This window comes from Hyperolius riggenbachi, chromosome 4 (assembly GCF_040937935.1).
Source record: "Hyperolius riggenbachi isolate aHypRig1 chromosome 4, aHypRig1.pri, whole genome shotgun sequence".
Classification (NCBI taxonomy): Eukaryota; Metazoa; Chordata; class Amphibia; order Anura; family Hyperoliidae; genus Hyperolius; species Hyperolius riggenbachi.
Window position 1 is genome coordinate 269,604,266 of NC_090649.1, and position 20,292 is coordinate 269,624,557.

At 43.7% G+C, this 20,292-nt stretch overlaps 1 protein-coding gene across 1 annotated transcript in view; it reads left to right on the top strand.

The window, feature by feature from the left end:
- CRYBG1 (crystallin beta-gamma domain containing 1) overlaps nucleotides 1-20,292 on the top strand; it is a 341,387-nt gene that overhangs the window by 125,385 nt on the left and 195,710 nt on the right. The window contains 1 exon segment of the mRNA XM_068233359.1: nucleotides 4,096-4,219. Within this exon segment, the coding sequence (XP_068089460.1) occupies nucleotides 4,096-4,219 (124 nt within the window).

Genomic DNA, 20,292 nt, shown 5'->3' on the forward strand with positions numbered 1-20,292 from the left:
AGTTTGAAGTATGTTGACCCGGCCCTCGACCCAAAATGTTTGGGGACCCCTGATCTACAGTATACAGGTGTCCCCCATGTCGCATAGTGACAGCAATGCTTAACTTGTGCCCAAGCCCAGTTTTCCCCTCCTAACCCTTCCCACCAGAAGATGCTCCCTTGTGTGCCACACAATTGTCCCTCCTCCCTCCATAGCAAAAGACAAGTTGCTAACCTGCAGGTCAGAGAGATACGTCTGTACTGTATTTGGCCTGGAACTGTCACCCGAGGGATCAGCCTCAATCACTACAGGCTACAATAATTGTGCAATTGTATGCACCTTTATGTCCCTATTGTATTCTTAAGGAGAATTACAGGAATGGATCAGTTATTCTTCACTATCCGTATATGTTTTTTTTTTGTATGATGACAAATGACATCATTAGAGGTTACCTTCAGTGGAAACTTAATGAGATACTTCAAGGAGTAGTAACATCGTTTATACTATGACCCCTTTTAATTTAGTTTTTTAAGCTCCAGAATTAGAAGAACCAAAAGTGAGTAACCTTTAAAAAAAACAGTGTTTGAATAAAGACCTACGACCTACTGCCTTAACTAAAAGAACCACATTTCTGAAGAGAGCCATGACTTCTAGCACAGTGTTCTCTAAACTGTAGTGGCTACTAGTACTAGTAACACATGTGTATCTCATGCTTTCTATTGTTAGAAAGCTGCGGAGCTAAAGACTCTGGTGGAGAATTACTTTGTGGGAGAATATTTTCAGTCTAGGTCCAGATACCATTGACAAATGCCTCAATAAGTATGGAAAAACTGTATTGAACATTCAGTCCAACTATTGGACATTTTGGAGAAGACCGTTTTCTCCTGAGTTTTCTCAAAAAGAGATGTTTTCACATCTGATCAATAAAATACCTGTACATTTTTGCCAATACGCCCCTCCCCCAGCAAGAATAAAATAGGTTGTCCCAAATTCACTTACATCTCAATCAGGGGCGGAACTAGACTTAATAGGGCCCCCTGCAAAAATGATTGCATGGGCCCCCCTTGGTCCCCAAACCCCATGACGGTAACATGATTGGGAGCCAGCGAATGGCATCAGAGAGTGTTCTGCTGTGAAGCAGCGTCTAGGAGTAGGGAAAAATGACAGACCACCCCACTACTTGCTACTCTGCACAGCAGGAGGAGGTTGCAGGGGCGTTTTTTTGTGAGCGAACAGGAGGATTTTTGCTAATTGGCTGCACTTGCGGTTGGGGAGAGGGAGAAAAAGGCCTCTAGGCCCCCCCTGGGATGGCAGGGGTCACAGGGGTGATTGCTATGCCCATGATCTGAATCTGTTTTTCTTGCTTAATTTTTAGTACTTGCTAGGTGCTTTAATTGTAATTTGTAGACAAGGGGGTAAATTCATAAAGCATTCCCGCAGGTGGTAATGCTGAAAACAGCTGACTTTACCGACCACTTAGCAAAATGTAAATTCATAAAAGCTGTTACCGCATGAAAAGCTGAAATTCCTGACCAGTGAGGTAAATTACCGCCTTATGCGGTGAAAACCTCAACACATGTCAGTAAATGTCAATTCATAAAGATTAGAGCAGGCGGTATTCTCCGTGCCATTACCGTCTGCTTTGAAAAGGTGATAAGGGAGCGGATAAGAGCAAAGTTAATGGAGACAGATCTCCCAGGCAGCAGCGGTGATAGCGGAACAAACAAGGCTTCCTAGAATACCCCAGGCTGTGTTTTTTAACCTCTTGGGTACCTGTTTTCAGATATAGTACACATCAAAAAGCCTGCATGTGTAACATTTCTTGAAGTTCTTCTAAGGTGTGGCAATTAAATAGATTGTTTACAAAGACTAATAGACAGCTTCAGATTCAGTGCAAACAGAAACAGTATAACAAAAAATGCACATCTAAAGGGAAGTTGGGGATGCCTCTTTTATTGTAACGCTCTGTGCACGGAGAAAATGTATCAACTCAGGCAGCTTCTCATGTTACCGCCAGTTTAGATCGGAAAATCCCCGAACTTCTATCGCAACTGTAAACATTTTTATGAATTATTGTCAAAGTAATCCTGCGCTCACATGTATCTCCTCCACTCCGTAATTGTATCATTCATAAAAAAAGAGAGAAACAACAAAACATAGTGTGATACTGTTTCAGTAGCCTATCTCTTATTAAATAAATCAATCCCGGTGCCTTGCATTCACTAAATGTATCCACCAACATTCAGTTGACATAGATCCTCACTATGTGCCACCACTGCCGAGCCACAGACAGCAGAAAAAAAACTTTGTGCAGTAGGCACTCACTCCAAGCTGCCCAGACAGTAAAGCAGACACCCCCACAGTGATTAAGCCACAGATAGAGTCTCACAGGTCCTCACCATCTATTCTGGCTGCCCAAACACAGACAGCAATAAAGGCATAGACCCACGAGTTCAAATCACCTCCTCCTGTGTGTAGGTTATTACACCACCACCACTAGCCTCTCACCTTCTTGGTTGCTGTCCAGGTTATAAGACAGCGACCACACTTTAGTTATATCCCTGGCACTTTCCACAGCGTTTCTTCAGCGGTACAGACCAGCCTCACAGCTTAAAAAGGCTCGTTTCGTACCTCCGTACTCATCAGGGGCTGGAGGCGTATGGGTAATCGTTGTTTTTATATCCAGTATCCTCAGCCTCCAGCCCCTGATGAGTACGGAGGTACGAAACGCGTTGGGCGGAGCTTAGAGGCGTGGGCGAGTCGACATGCTGGATCTGTTTTGCTGATATGCGCAATTTTATTATGGAGATGTGAGTGCACTACTTTTAATATTTTAATAAATGATACAGTTTTACACTATGTCAAGCTCCTTCAGTCATTAGGTTTAACGAGCCTTTTTAAGCTGTGAGGCTGGTCTGTACCGCTAAAGAAACGCTGTGGAAAGTGCCAGGGATATAACTAAAGTGTGGTCGCTGTCTTATAACCTGGACAGCAACCAAGAAGGTGAGAGGCTAGTGGTGGTGGTGTAATAACCTACACACAGGAGGAGGTGATTTGAACTCGTGGGTCTATGCCTTTATTGCTGTCTGTGTTTGGGCAGCCAGAATAGATGGTGAGGACCTGTGAGACTCTATCTGTGGCTTAATCACTGTGGGGGTGTCTGCTTTACTGTCTGGGCAGCTTGGAGTGAGTGCCCACTGCACAAAGTTTTTTTTCTGCTGTCTGTGGCTCGGCAGTGGTGGCACATAGTGAGGATCTATGTCAACTGAATGTTGGTGGATAAATTTAGTGAATGCAAGGCACCGGGATTGATTTATTTAAAGGGAACCTTAACTGAGCAGGATATGGATTTTTCCTTTTAAAATAATACCAGTTGCCCGGCTCTCCTTCTGATCCTGTGTCTCCAATACTTTTAGCCACAGTCCCTGAACAAGCATGCAGATCAGATGCTCTGACTGAAGTCAGACTGGATTAGCTGCATGCTTGTTTCAGGTGTGTTATTCAGCCAATACTGCAGCTAATGAGATCAGCAGGACTGCCAGGCAACTGGTATTGCTTAAAAGGAAAAATCCACATCCCTCTCAGTTTAGGTTCCCTTTAATAAGAGATAGGCTACTGAAACAGTATCACACTATGTTTTGTTGTTTCTCTCTTTTTTTATGAATGATACAATTACGGAGTGGAGAAGATACATGTGAGCGCAGGATTACTTTGACAAAAATTGGATTACACACTACATGCTTGGTGACTGATTCTGCGATCCATGGACACGTAAATTGATGAACTGAGCCACCTATTCTTTGTTATAACTTTTAGTATATATATTGTTTGTAAATTAGTGAGGGAGCGCACTTTTTATTGAGTGATTTTTATGAATTAGCACACAAGTCTAAAATACCGAATGCGGTATTTTCCCGACAAGATTTTTTTCCCGCACAGCCTTTTATGAATTGACCCCAATGCGGGGAAACATCTCCTAGAAGAAAAGTTAATTGAAATCAGGGCTCTTAACGATGGCCACTGCATGCAGCAGAATGAGGTTGTAATACTCGACTGGGCTAAGTTTAAGAAGCGCTTTCTAGCAGTATAAAATAACAGTGATGTTTCTTTTCACAGGCCTTGTGACACAGCTGAGGGAGATCAAGACTTTAGGTCAAATTCAGTGGCTGTAAATTCTACAGAGGAGACGTTTTCCACTCAGAAAGACTTGCATCCCACTATTGAGGAAAACCTGGATAAGGTAAAATAAAGAAAAATTCACACATTTCTTATAAGCACAGATTTGCATGAAACCAGCTGGCTGAAATGTCCTTTGTTTTTTTCTGTGTTTTTCTGTTTGCATTTTAGGCCTCATTTGCACGGGCATTTTATGAAAGCACATACAGGATTTTCATGCATTTTGCCAAAGCTTTTCATGCTCTCATTGTGTTGTAATTCCTAAAAACACTATATGCAGGCAAATGTGTATATCAGTGGAAACATTTGGCAGTACTTGCAGGCATTCCTCATCGTTTATCACTTTCCAGGTGCCCAGTTGCTGCATGCCATGCTTACTTCAAAGGTCTAATGTGACATTCTACAACCCCTCCCCATGTATTCTGGCAAACTCATGTATGAAGATTTCAGAGAAGAGCAGTTGTGGGGCATTAAAATGAGGCACAATCATCCATACAAACTACCAGGCCTAAAACCATGTTTTGAGGGGTTTTAAAATAACATACTGTAAGCACAGTGAGGGTGACCACTAATTCTATCATCTTGACTGTACAATCTTTCCACTTCTATGTAATATGTATGTTTACTCTGTTTACCCTTCTACTACAAAGATTTGATAACATAGTAAATTCAAGATTCTATCCTTAAGTTCAGGGCTGTGGAGTCGGTACAAAAATCATCCGACTGACTTCTCAGTTTATGAAACCACCGACTCAGACTCCAACTCCTAGTACCCAAAATTGCTCCGATTCCGACTCCTTAGTCTAATACTACCAGGGCTGTGGATTTGGTACAAAAATCATCCGACTCCAACCCCTCAGTTTATGAAACCTCCGACTCTGGGTACCCAAAATTGCTCTGACTCCGACTCCTCGACTCCAACTCCGACTCAACAGCCCTGCTTAAGTTGCCCATACACCTAGCGATGATAGGCAGACCGACCAAGAGACAGATCTCTCTCTGATCAAATCTTATCAGAGAGAGATCTGTTGGGTGCCCATACACCGCAGGCCGATTCCCAATCGATTTCAGCATGAAATCGGCCTTGTGATGACCCCTCTCCCACCTGGCCATTGTCCCCCTAAATGTTAACCACTTCAGTCAATCTGGATTACTATAGTCATCCAGATAGACACCGCTCAAGTCTAACTGGATGCATATACGCGTGTTATAGTGGTGGGTGTGCACGACCCCCCTCTTACCTGGTGGCTTTTCCATGTCGGGGATTTAGGAAGGGAACTGAGGGTTCCGTGAACCAATTACAGTGCCTGGAATGAATGAACATGACCCCGTACAGGAGCCATGTCCATTCATAATAATTTAACTAAACCACAGTGAAAAATTATTTTTAAACACTTCCTGGTAAACCAGGGTAGTGTTTCTATCGCCATCTAGTGACAAACAGTCAAATTACACACCCCACACATTTTTAGTTTAAAAAATTAATACAATTTACCACTTAAGCCTAACTGGGCGTGTATAGACATCCAGTGTAGTTGTGGTTGGTGCACCACAAGTTTGTTACTAAATGAGGCACATGTAGTATCATTTCAATCGGGACGAGTTGTAGAATACATTTTGGTGCGTTTTAAAGCTTTGACCCACATCACATAAAAAATAGGAAGGCACAAACTCAATCCAATATAAAAAGTAATTTTCAAAATTATGATCAAACTTAGGAAAGTATTAGTAATTTTACACAAGACATATGTGGTAAAATTTTAACTATAATAAGTAGTTTTACTACTTATAGATTTTAGGGATTTTTTTAGGGTTAAGGGCTATGTCTTGTGTATTATTATTTAGTGACAAACTGAATCAAAAGCAATAAAATGTTCATATATTCTGTACCAAAATAAAAGACTTATAAAATAAAAACAAATTGACAGAATATAAAACAAATACATATAGTTACCTTAGGAACTTGGCTTTTTACATATGTATGCCATGAGGGTATGTTATAGTTATTTTTGCAAATATGGTCTAGTAATCATCAATAGTGTACAATGAGAAAACTACAAACACAAAACAGAAAGACACCTGAATTTCTAAATGTAATAGTGTCACCATACACTGTGCTAGGAACATAATCTAAACTTTGTAATATCCAGGATGGATAAGCAAATACATTTTATAGGTTTAACTTATAGGTAGCACTGTTTATTGTAAAGCTATAATGGATGTAAATGTAGTGTAGTGTTTTGTTTTTTTTTGTTTGTTTTTTAATTTCCCCTTATTTTACCTTTAAAATCCCAAAAAGTTTTAAAATGCTCAGGAGGCAGTGGTGGACTTACTGTACCTCCCTGAAGCAAATACATAGACTGTCAAATTCATGAAAGACAAATTTATTGACATACTCCGAATACAATGTTGCAACGCGTTTCACAGGCGTGATCTTGCTTCTTCAGGCAATGTAAAATGATGAGTATATAGCAGCATAGGGTCTGGAACACATCAAGCACCTCTGTGAGTGGTGCTTGGTGTATTCCAGTAGTTCTGCGCCTGCGCATTATAGTCCAGACGACGTCAGCGCGACCACGTGAGTTGCACGCTGGAGCGCAGAAGAAGCCGACCCGGCGAGGTCGGCGTCTGCAAAGGAGCTGCGGTGAAGGCACAGGATGGCTTCCAGGGGCTGGAGGAAGCCCCAGGTAAGTGGATTTTTGAATTTTAGGGGCGTTGAACTGTGCCTGTGCATTCAAATCTTACCTGTTCTAGCTGCCCTGAGTGTCCAGCTGCTCCTGCTTCCACATTTGGGCCCCATGTGTCTGCCGATAATAGCATGTGGTGCATGTGTGACCATTTGAATGCACAGGCACCAGAGGGGCACATTAACATTTGGGGGGACAGCGGCCGGGATTTCCATTGCATTTGTCATTTGTTGTGATGCATCTATTCGACCAGGTCAGCCTGAAATTTTCCAGCATACTTGATCAATACATTCCACAGATTTTGGCCTGAAATTGGTTGAATTGTCAGTCGGGCATGCTTGTTGCGGCACCGATTTTCATCCGATTCAATATAAAAAATTCTAGATGTATGGCCAGCATAACAGGATGAGGCCCCAGTGAGCTTATCTTTGGACAGATAACTTCTTCACGTATCTAGCAACACCCAGAGGATTGGAGAGAGAGGCAGAATATGGACCTATTGACAACACTGTATCTTGCTGGAGATCTAAAAGGTCATAGTAAACCTTACAAGCAGGGGCGTAGCAATAGGGGGTGCAGAGTTTGCGTCTGCATTGGGGCCCTTGGGCCAGAGGGGCCGTGAAGAGCCCTCCCTCAACTACATTATTAGCTCTCTATTGGTCCTGTGCTCATAAATTTATTTATTATTTAGCATTTATATAGCGCTGACATCTTCTGCAGCGCTGTACAGAGTAAATTGTCTTGTCACTTAACTGTCCCTCTGAGGGGCTCACAATCTAATCCCTACTATAGTCCTATGTCTATGCAAATATTGTGTAGTGTATGTATCGTAGTCTAGGGCCAATTTTAGGGCAAAGCCAATTCACTTAGCTGTATGTTTTTTTGGGGGGGGAGGTGTGGGAGGAAACAGTAGTACCCGGAGGAAACCCACGCAGACACGGGAAGAACATACAAACTCCTTGCAGATGTTGAACTGGCTGGGATTCGAACCGGGGACCCAGCGTTGCAAGGCGAGAGCGCTAACCACTATGCCACCGTGCTGCTTTGAATAGCAGTAATCATTAACAAACTTTTCCCCATCCCCTTCTTGCACCTCTGACACTGTAGTTGCCATTGGCAGGTTTTGGTGCGCCGTATCAATTGTTATGTATAGAGTGCTTGGGGGGCCCATTGTAAAACTTGCATCAGGGCCCACAGCTTCTTAGCTACGCCACTGCTTACAAGATACAAAAGTAAGCATTACATTATTTTAGGGAGACCAAGCAGTGTAAGTGCATAGAATTCTGGCATAATTCACAGAGAATATCTTCACTAGGAACATTACTACCCCTTTGACTCCTGAGCATGCATCCTTTATGCCGTGGCAGCACTGCTCTCTGGTGGCCAGTAAACAAAGGCTATAGTGGGACATTTAAAGAGTTAAAATAACCTCCCTGCTGTCAGCAGTCTAAAGAGGAACTGAACTAACAAAGATCCTGGGTGTTTCTGTAGTAGTTGATCGGCGAATTGGATGGTCGAACTGGCCGCAGAATTGATAGATGTATGGCCACCTTTAGTGGTCAACTTTAGAAAATGACTTTCCAAAAATTCAATGAATGAATCCCAATAAATGTAACTGCAGAGGAGGCATGCCAGTCTTATTTTCAGTGTAGATTCTAAATCACCAATAATTCCACAATTCTTTAAAAGGATCCGCTGCGTGCGCCCCGACTCCACTCTACCTTCCTCGCCACAGCATACTAGACAAGACAAATAACATTTATATCGCGCTTTTCTCCTGGCGGACTCAAAGCGCCAGAGCAGCAGCCACTAGGACGCGCTCTATAGGCAGTAGCAGTATTAGGGAGACTTGCCTAAGGTCTCCTACTGAATAAGTGCTGGCTTACTGAACAGGCAGAGCCGAGATTCAAACCCTGGTCTCCCATGTCAGAGCCCTTAACCATTACACCACCAGCCACTATTACACCATTCAGCCACTGCCTTTTAGTATATTATACAACGTCAGGGTTAAAATAATTGTCAGAGCTGAAATATCACATGTCCTAAGAACCCACTTCAAAATGTAAAATGCTTTGTCATGACACTTCCTTAGTATTGTGTCAAATGTTAAGCATCTCCTATTTTCTGTTCTGCCTGTAAAATGCCAGGAGGTGGCAGTATAATATGATACTTCAAACAAGTCAGCTGAAAATTAGATCTTCTATCCACTCTGAGCTCAGTTTAGAAACCAATGAAACTGAGTGATGATTTCATATGTTTCACCAGGAGGGTAGGGGTTGTACACAGCTCTGGACTTTATAGGGGGAGAGGCTCAGAATCTTACCTTGCAGGGGCCTAAGAAGGCCCTGAAGTGTACCGTGTATGGAAGTCACAATTTTTTATGGATTGTGATTGCACCCTCTTTGACTTTAGTAGCCTATCAGAATCCTTTTCTTTTAGGGCCCTTTTCCACTAGCAATCGCTAGCGTTCGCGCTAAATGCTAGCGATTGCTGAATCGCAAGTGCAGGAAACTTCCTGGCGATTGCGTTCACGATTTTGCTATGCAATGTACTGCATAGCAAAATCGCGGCAAAGATCGCTCCGTGGTGCGATCGCGTTTGAGTCAAAAACGAATCGCGGTAGTGGAAATTACCTACCGCGATTCCTATGTTAAAAAGCAAACCGTAGCGTTTTCAAAATCACGCTAGTGGAAAAGGGCCCTTAAAGCACAGCAGAACTGAGAGGCATATGAGAGGCAATATTCTTTTCATTTTAAGCAATACCAGTTGCCTCGCTGCCCTGCTGATCCCCGAATAAACATGCAGATCAGGTGCTCTGATTGAAGTCTGACCGGATTAGCAACATGCTTCTTTCAGGTGTGTGATCAAGATACTACTGCAGCCAGAGATCAGATGGAATTCTAGGTAACTAAAGGAAATAAATATGGCTGCCTTCATATCCCTCTCACTTCAGGCATCCTTTAAGAAAGTTAAAGCCTGACTGGCTGCAATTCTGTTTTTGTTGAACTTTCATCTTGACCTAGTCTGAAATGTTATATGTTTATGATCTATGCAGGCATTAAAAGATGATAGGTCTGATTGATGCTGATATTTATATGGCACTCCTGAAAAGAAAAACAAAACAAAACTTTGTTTACAACCTCCAGCTATTGATCTGTGTTTATAGGCATAAAAGGAAGTCACATTAAGTTCAAGTATTGTTTTTCCTGTTTTACTTAATTAGAGAATGCAGGCAGAACAATACAGCCTATTGTTTGTAGCAAGATAAACCCTGCCTGGGTGTAATAAGAAAAACACCAAATGAAGAAAGAAGACAAAAGAGACGCATATTGCTGTTATTCAATCAACAAATATAGCTTGTTAAAAGTAGGTTGCTAAAATTATTTATTACAGTGATCGGTTTCTTGCGATCATCTAAAAACAGTAATTAGAAAATGACTGTAGGATTTGAACTTCAGCCAGGTCATTTGCAAAGGTCAGGACGAGGTAAGTGTAATAGTATGTGGAATACTTACCCTCCCCACAGGGTGCCCCCTTACAGCATCAGTGTTCATCTTCTTAGTCAAATGACTAATGCCCCATAGAGGAGTGTAGCACCTGCATCCTCTATGGGTGACCACATATGAGTCTATCAGACCAAAGCTGTATCCACAATTTCTGGGGAGAGGGAGAGGGAGAATTCCGGTTCTTGCAAATGCTGCGGAGAAGATAATGACCCATATTACTACACTTACCTCCCCTTGTTGTTGCAAGAGGCCTGTCTGGAGTCCTCCTTAAAATGTACACTGTAGATTTGCTTAACCACTTCAGGGCCACAGGTCACGCTCATTGGCGTTAGGTGGTCTCCAGAAGGTTGAAGCAAACCTAAAGTGAAATAAATAAAGGTGGCCGGTTTAACCTACCTGGTGCTTCTTCTAGCCCCCTGCAGCCCTTCTGTGCCCTCGCCATTATTTCACTTTTCTCTCTTCGGACGCTGTGTTCTCTGAAAGCTGCATGCGTGGCCCTGGGCTACACGCCTCCTGATCACACTCCCGTGGTCAGGAGGGCTCTGCGCTTGCGCAGTACGTAAAAATTGCAACTGCAGAAGCAGAAACACCATTGAGGAGTAGCCCATGACTTGCCCAATCAATTCACATTCGCAGGGGAACAGTGGCTGAAGGGGGAGAAGATCTTTGGCTAGAGGCCAGAAGGACTACAGGGGACTGGAAGAAGCCCCAGGTAACGTAAATTGGCCACATTTATTTCAATTAAAGAGAAACTCCGACCAAGAATTGAACTTTATCCCAATCAGTAGCTGATACCCCCTTTTACATGAGAAATCTATTCCTTTTCACAAACAGACCATCAGGGGGCGCTGTATGACTGATATTGTGGTGAAACCCCTCCCACAAGAAACTGAGGACCGTGGTTCTCGTGACAGTTTCCTGTCTGTGAACCTTGTTGCATTGTGGGAAATAGCTGTTTACAGCTGTTTCCAACTGCCAAAACAGCAAGCAGCAGCTACATCACCTGCCAACAGTAAAAATGTCACCATGTAATAAATGTCACAATGTAAATCAGGGATTTAAAAGATTTTACAATGGGCAAACACTGACTAAATCATTTATACATAATTATTGTAAAAATGAAGCACTTTTTTTATTACATTATTTTCACTGGAGTTCCTCTTTAAGGAGCCTCACTTATGGCTCAGCTTGCAGACAGATTAGAGATTACTGAGCATTGCTGCGGAAATCTCTAAAGGCTATTTTTAATGTTAAGATGCGATTCGATTGCACCGCTAATGCTCGTTTTCGGTGTGAAACCATCATCAGTCTTTTGGACCTAAATAGAGGTTTATTGTCTAACAAAAATAGCAGTAGACTGACCTCAGTAGCAAAAGGCTTATCTGATTATGTTGCAGTAGGCACAGTGATGCTTGAACACTATGTACGGCCTGTACAAAATGAATTGTTCTTTCTTCACATGGTTTTCAGCTGTGGGACCTCTATCCAATAAACAGCACTCCACAGCAGCCTTATACAGCAAACTAATGGCAGTGGATCCCTGACTGAAAGGTGATTAAACTGCACAGTATTAGCTGTGTAACTGTTTGGTTCACCCATTCATGTGAATTATGTTAAAATAAACCTCTATGTTCTGGGAATGGTATGAAGCATCCAGACGCTGAAGTGTTTCACACACACAAGATGCAAAGCAGATCTTGTAATTATGCATATTCTGCATAGTGCATTATGTATGGGATTACAGACATAGGCTGGTTAAGCAGCTTGTAGAATGCTGGGAAATGTGGAGAGGAGCTGAAGGACTCCTCATTTCCTTAGGTTAGTTTTAAATTTGTTTTTTTTTAAAAAGCTTAGTGTGATGATCCGCTCAGCTGGCTGCACAGGCAGACAGCTGTTTGTCCATTCCTCTAGTCTGTGGGCTGCAGGTCTCTGGAACAGAGACCTGTCTTTCCATTGCAAGTTTCTGGTCTGTTCTTTTGCTGGGGAATTTGCATACATTCGTTATGCAAATCCCCTACCTGCCTTCTTTGATGACTGGCACTATAAGAGCTTTATGTTTCCCAGAAGGCTTTGCTGGCCATTTCCCTTCCATGGTCTGTTCCTGATGGACATTGCTGGAGTGTCAGCCATTGCTATCTAGTATAGTTAATTCCTGGGGGTTGCTTTAGGCTCCCCTTCTAGCCCAGTCAGGTTGTATTATCTGTTTGTTTGTTCTGTTGCCATTGTCCTGTCCCAACGGTGGTCGACAGGAAATGGTTCTGATCTCTGTTCTTGGAGTATAGCTGGTGCAGCGGTTGCTACCAGCTATCTCCTCTGTTCTGTCTCCTGGGATCGCGCTAGCCACTTTTCGCTAGCGCTGGGGATCCTTCTGTTCTGTCTCCTGGGATCTCGCTAGCTACTTTTCGCTAGCGCTGGGGATCCTTCTGTTCTGTCTTCTGGGATCGCGCTAGCCACTTTTCGCTAGCGCTGGGGATCCTTCTGTTCTGCTACTCTGTACCTGGATCGCGCTAGCCACTTTCCGCTAGTGCTGTGGATCCTATCTCTCGCTTGTCCCTGTTTTCGTGTGTCTGTCTTGTCTGCTACGCTTGCTGGAGGCTCGGTGAGGTAACCGTTAAGCAAGCGCTCGCGTCCTCTGTTTCATGTTTGTCTGTTAATGGTTAGTTAGGCGTGCTTGTCTCTATTGTGCTTATCACGTGGAGACCGCGCATAACCGCGTGCACTGTTGCGAATGAGTGCGGTGTTCGCGGTTAGCTAGCGTTTGTTGTTTTCCGTATCTCCTTATTGTATTATTTGCTGTGCCTTTGCTACCCTCGTGCCCTGTTTTGTTCAGTCTTGTGTCTCTGTCGGCAATCGCCATTCTTGCGATTGCATTCCTATTTCGTTTCCGCCGTTGTGTGTTCACCGTCGCTGGGTGGCGACTAGTTTGGTGGACACACATTGGTTCTGTCCCTTTGCTCTGTTTCTTGTGGGCTATCCGGCCCTGCCTGATCGTACCTTGTCCTGGATCTGTACAATTCCCGTCTGGCATCTGTGGCTGTGCAGCGACTGTGTTCGCCTGCACTCCACAGCGCCATCTGCCGGAGGGAATTGCCCTCTGCGGGTGCATAGCACCTATCCTGGGTGTCCTCAAATATACGCTTGTGGAGGAAATCCGCCGCGTCAGCGCACGTCTGGTGCGCTGACCGCGAAAAGATTCCACAATCGTTACAGAATGACCAGCCAAACCAAAATTCCTAGGCCAGAGGGAACCTTTGATTTGCTTCAGATGTCATTGCCTGTGACAAAAGCATATGTGGATCCTATTATAGGTAGGATCGCACACTATATTAAAGCAGTTAAAAAATCTGTACTCGTTTCTGATCCCCACCCATATGGAGATTATTTAGATACTGGGTTGTTCGAACCGCCATTTGCCTCATGGGAAATCGGGGCCTTGGTGGAGGAATTTGATTTTGATTGGAAAGCCTTTTGCGATTTTTACATCGCAAAAAGCGCGGATATCCTGAACGATTGTCTTTACTCTGTGTGCCTTTTGATTGATTCTGATGAATGTGACGAGTGTGTTGTGGATCTGGTGATGTATGTGTGGCAGATCATTTTGGATGAATTACACACACACCAATCAATTGATCCCAATAAAGAGGTAAAAGATTCCCGTTCTGTCCCTGCTCCAGTTCCATCTGTAGACTGTGCGCACTATGATTGTTCATCCTTTTGTTAAGTGCGCATGGGAGCCCCCGTTTGAGAAATGGGAGATCGAGCTCCTGGTCTATGAATTGGAATGTGATTGGAGATCGTTTTGCAATCATTACCTTTCTAAAAACGAAGCAGTTTTGTATGCGTGCATTGAGTCTGCGTGCACTTTAATCAAGACTGGTGAATGTATCTCTGACTTTGTGACTCCGCTGTTTGACGTGTGGAGAATGATTTTGGATGAACTACATGCGCTTCAATCTGCTAAAAACACATTGTCAGCGGACGATTGTTCCAATCCTCTGGATTTAAAGAAAGTAAATTTTGAATGCATTCCCTTTCCCAAAGCAACTGAGTGTTTGAAGTCTGAGTGCAAGTCGTTCAGAGCAGTTGCTTGTGTGGAAGTTGAACCAGTGCATTATGATGTCGCCACCGCACGTATGGCTGCAAAAGGTCTGTGTGGTCCTGTGTCTAAGGAAGACAGATTTTTTTCCCTCAGGTTCTCTAAGATCGTCCGTTTGTGAGCCTGCCATGGGGAAAATTCCTAAGTTATGCAACTGTAAGAAAATTATTGAGGTGTCTAATAAAGTTTCTCCTGTTGTTGTCGCCACTTCTTTTGCATAATGAATCTATGTCTTATTCTGTTCGCACCTGTGCAGGCCTGTTGCCTGATGACAGTTGCTCCAGTGTTTCTGTCCTAGATGCCTTGCAGTCTGCTCCGCAGATCGCGGAGGTTTGCGCTATGGAAACGTCAGTTTCGCAACCTAAAGCGATCTTGGATCCGCACATTTTGCGTTCTGACTCCTCGGATTCGACATTGTTAGCCGAATCTAAGAGTGAGACAGCGCTTCGGTTTTGCGAATCTGATGCTGAAGCTTCTTTGCCTTGTCCAGAGAAGCTTTCTCTGAACCTGCCCTGTACCATGAATGAAGGCATGATGTCCACTCGCATTGACATTTGCGAGTCTGATTCTGAAGAAAGTATTGACTCTCCACCCAGTACTCTGGATGAGTCAATATTACCTTGTTTAAAATCTCCTGCAGTGACCCTAGAGGCTCGTCTAGGTATTGCAACCATTGTTACCTGTTTCTCTGCTATTTTCGAATTGCAGTCTGGTTTGACTGCTATGGAGGAATCTGCCTGTAGTGAGGCAAAACTCAAAAAGTCAGAGCTAGTTTCACTAGATATTTCTGTGTATCCCTGTCCTGATGATGAAATTCAGTCTCGGTTCACAAAATAAAGTTCAAGCTTTGCCCTGTAACATGAATAGTTCAGAATCCTTCTTAGGAAACTTGAAAAAGGATGTTCCTGAGGTCCTGTCTGACCTCCTGGAGATCTCCGAGTTCCTCCCAAAGGGTGCAGAACTTGTAGGAGACGTCTCCTGCCCCCCAAGTCCTTCTGAGGTGTTGCCCACTTCAGTAGGCATTGCTGCCTTGCTGACTACTTTTGCAGCTCTTGTGGAGCTTCATTCATGTGTAGTCAATGATGATATTACAGTTAAAGAAAATTCTGAATTTGAGTCCGAGTCTTCTTTTGAAAGACCAGTACCTGTGACCTTTACTCGTGATGATTTTCTGCCCGGTACTGGTTTTGGTCTTGTCGTGTCGGACTCTGAGGTTGGCAGTTCCCCGACATGTCCTGAGGTTTCTCCTGTACTAGTGTACCCCGATGTGCTCTGTGACCCAGAAAGCCCAAGTGTGCCTCGGTTACCAGCGTACTCAGATGCTTCCTCAGTGGAGACATGTTCTGATATAGCCTGCCTGCTTGCATGCCCAGAAGTGGTCCCTGAAAGTCCTGATCTTGATGGGTGTCCTGCTAATTTTGAGTCTGGAATGATCATAGGTTCCATAGGGGTTCTTGGTGGTTCTCCATGTGAGCCTGGTGAGCGTTCTGGCTTCTTGGGATCTCTGCGGAGCTTCAAGGCGTTCTGGGAGATTCCGGGAAAGGTTTTGCTTGGTGCCCTGAATACGATCAGCAATGGCTTTGGTGTTGTAAGGGACACTTCGAACAGGTATTGCGGCTGGTTTGGTATTCTTGGGCGCTCCTTGGAAGGTGATGGGTATTGTCTGGAGGGTGTCGATGGCTTCTTCTCTGGTGTCCACAGTCCTGATGGGTGTTACGCTGAGACTTGTAGTGCTGATGGGCATGTTTCGGTGGCTTCTGCTTCCGATGAGGTCGGCTTCGGGTGGACTGACTCTGGAATTGGGCCTTGTCGGGCTGTCCCGACCTTCATGAGTCTTCAGTTAGAGTTTTGTGATGATACCAGTTTTGAGGGATGTCTGGAATCCATCCCTAGAGGGGGGGGGGGGGGGGGGGGGGGGGTACTGTGATGATCCGCTCAGCTGGCTGCACAGGCAGACAGCTGTTTGTCCATTACTCTAGTCTGTGGGCTGCAGGTCTCTGGAACAGAGACCTGTCTTTCCATTGCAAGTTTCTGGTCTGTTCTCTTGCTGGGGAATTTGCATACATTCGTTATGCAAATCCCCTACCTGCCTTCTTTGATGACTGGCACTATAAGAGCTTTATGTTTCCCAGAAGGCTTTGCTGGCCATTTCCCTTCCATGGTCTGTTCCTGATGGACATTGCTGGAGTGTCAGCCATTGCTATCTAGTATAGTTAATTCCTGGGGGTTGCTTTAGGCTCCCCTTCTAGCCCAGTCAGGTTGTATTATCTGTTTGTTTGTTCTGTTGCCATTGTCCTGTCCCAACGGTGGTCGACAGGAAATGGTTCTGATCTCTGTTCTTGGAGTATAGCTGGTGCAGCGGTTGCTACCAGCTATCTCCTCTGTTCTGTCTCCTGGGATCGCGCTAGCCACTTTTCGCTAGCGCTGGGGATCCTTCTGTTCTGTCTCCTGGGATCGCGCTAGCTACTTTTCGCTAGCGCTGGGGATCCTTCTGTTCTGCTACTCTGTACCTGGATCGCGCTAGCCACTTTCCGCTAGTGCTGTGGATCCTATCTCTCGCTTGTCCCTGTTTTCGTGTGTCTGCCTTGTCTGCTACGCTTGCTGGAGGCTCGGTGAGGTAACCGTTAAGCAAGCGCTCGCGTCCTCTGTTTCATGTTTGTCTGTTAATGGTTAGTTAGGCGTGCTTGTCTCTATTGTGCTTAGCACGTGGAGACCGCGCATAACCGCGTGCACTGTTGCGAATGAGTGCGGTGTTCGCGGTTAGCTAGCGTTTGTTGTTTTCCGTATCTCCTTATTGTATTATTTGCTGTGCCTTTGCTACCCTCGTGCCCTGTTTTGCTCAGTCTTGTGTCTCTGTCGGCAATCGCCATTCTTGCGATTGCATTCCCACTTCGTTTCCGCCGTTGTGTGTTCACCGTCGCTGGGTGGTGACTAGTTTGGTGGACACACATTGGTTCTGTCCCTTTGCTCTGTTTCTTGTGGGCTATCCGGCCCTGCCTGATCGTACCTTGTCCTGGATCTGTACAATTCCCGTCTGGCATCTGTGGCTGTGCAGCGACTGTGTTCGCCTGCACTCCACAGCGCCATCTGCCGGAGGGAATTGCCCTCTGCGGGTGGATAGCACCTATCCTGGGTGTCCTCAAATATACGCTTGTGGAGGAAATCCGCCGCGTCAGCGCACGTCTGGTGCGCTGACCGCGAATACGATTCCACAATCGTTACACTTAGATACCTTTAAGTAATGTGTAATCTTCTTAGGACCCTATCATTCCAGCCTCTATTTCATTATAGTAGTTGATTGTCAACACTACTTAAATAGAGAATAATAATGTATTGTCTGAGTACATTATCATCTTTATCAAGTCATGCCACTAACTGATCACCAGGGATGCTTACAATCTAGCCATTGTCCTAGTCCAGTGTTTCTCAACATTTTATTGGTATGTACCCCTTTTAAAACCCTGTACTCACCGAGTACCCCCTAGCATAGTAAACATTATCACAAAATATATATTTAATCATAGTACATGATAATTGGTTCTAAACAATTTCCAAGCATTTACTATTGCTTTTAATTAGCTAAAATACTAACTTGGTGTTGTTTAAATAAGATTTATCTTTTTCTAAAACTGTAAATTTGATATTCTTGGTTAAGTATATCAAGCCCAAGTACCCCCTGGAACCATCAGAAGTACCCCCTGGGGTACGCGTACCACGCGTTGAGAACTAGTCCAATATATCTTGTTATTGCTCCTTTTCTGGCTTTAGTGTGTACTGTAAATTGTGTTTTCATTTGGGTATGGAATAAGACTTTAGGTCTTCCTGTCTTACAAAGCTGCCCATGATAGCTACCTGTTACCATCTCTAGTCATGTGATATAGGTGACAGTGTTGCAAATATGCAAAAATGGCACAGAGAAAAATGGGTGCCAGAATACCAGTGTTGCATTGTGCGAGGTATAGGGAGAGACAGCTACAGCTTGATACATCATATCTGTCTTACCACCTTTGTAATCGCGTCAGGTGACTGCTCTCTGCATGTGTGCTGGACTCTGCGGTGCAGCATGCACTGTCCTGGGGGGGGGGGGGGGGGTGCGAGCATGAGCAGGGTTGTCCAGGAACAAGGTGCTGTAGGGGAAATACTGTAGCTATCAGCCAAATAAATCTGACGTTGCTGAATGATAAGGAGAAAATATCAGAGGATGGAGGACACCACTACAAACATTATATTGTCACCCAAAACGATCTAGTGATTGTTTTAGGTGACAGACACCTACTGATTATATGTAGCTGAAGAAACCAACACAGCATGCAGCAGTTACTGTACTGCACAACCACTGAAATGAGTTCTGTGTTCAGAAACTATTCACAGACCAGGGTCACTATATTCAGTACTCATTTGTATTGCCTGTTGGTTTTCACACCTGATATGCTTCCAAGAAATATGTCATGTTTATGTTACTACATGGGTAAGTCACCTAATGATTTATGTTGCCAGCGAAGGAAAATTTTGTAATGAAACCCAATTATCCTAGCACGTTTATCCTTTCTCTTGATGCGCATTTATGTACCCATCCCAGTAATTAAACTTTGCCATGTGAGAACTGGAAATTTATATCAAACATTGGGTGTGTCATCACTATACTGTCATAAGTATATGTACAAACCATTTTAGTGTTATTAACTTTGCACTTATACTTGGGACAACAGCAGTGGTAAAGCGACACTCCACACCAACCTTTTCTTTCTGTGTTTTGATAGAGGATGTAATGTTTTTGCTGCTTTACAGTGGCATATCTAATGAGCTTGGGGCCCTAGTGCGAGTTTTACATGGGGCCTCAAGCACTCTATTGATAGGGAGCCCTAGAACCTGCCAAGGACAGCTGGAAGTAAAGTTAGTTAAAGTGGACCCAAATAAAAAATACAGGATTTCAGAAATAAAATCTATTTTCTAAATTATAATAATAAATAGCAGCCTTTTTGCAGCTGCATAATGACAAATATAAAATATTTTACATTTATTGGAGAAACCCCTCCCTTCCTTTCATATTGCCAGGACAGAATCCGGCAAACTGATGGAGTAGATGGTGTCCGGCAATGGAGGAATTGCTAATGGCTGCCCCCTGTATAACCCTTGTTATGAAAAGAGAAGGGTGAAAAGCATGCACTGAAATGCTCATAGGCTTGAAGGAGTGTTTATTTATCTTTGTATGTGTCAGAGTGGTGCAACTAAATATTTTGAATTAAAAAAATGTTTGGTTTGGGTCCGCTTTAAGGCTTAACACTATACAATGCACATGTAGAGGTGTTCATTACCAGCATAGCACCAATGAAAAGCTAATAAGATGTATGAGGGAGACTCTAATCCAGGGGCCCCAGTGCAGTCACAACCTCTGCATCCACTATTGCTACGCCACTGCTGCTGTATTAGTCCACACTAGGGATAATTTAAGCAAATTGCGAGTCAGGAAGTCAGAGGAAACCTCACCAACAGGGATTTAAAGAAGTAACATATTGACAGTGTTGCTAATCCTACCTTAGTTTTTCTAAAAGTAATAAAATGTGGCGTGTTTGGGCTTTGTGACATCATTGAAAATGCTTCTCTTGCTAGAACATGCATGTTGAACTAAAATGACAGGCAATCGCACTGTTAACATAGCAGGTACAGAACATGTATGAAAAACCTCTGTACTGTACATTTTTAGCAAATCACTTTAAATATTTGTTGGTGGATTCTATCTTACATTATAGCAGAATGCGCATTTTTTTTCTGGTGGTTCACAAAATATTTTCTGATTTAAGTTGAAGATATATTTAAGGCAATGATGCTTTAATGTGTACCCAAGGCA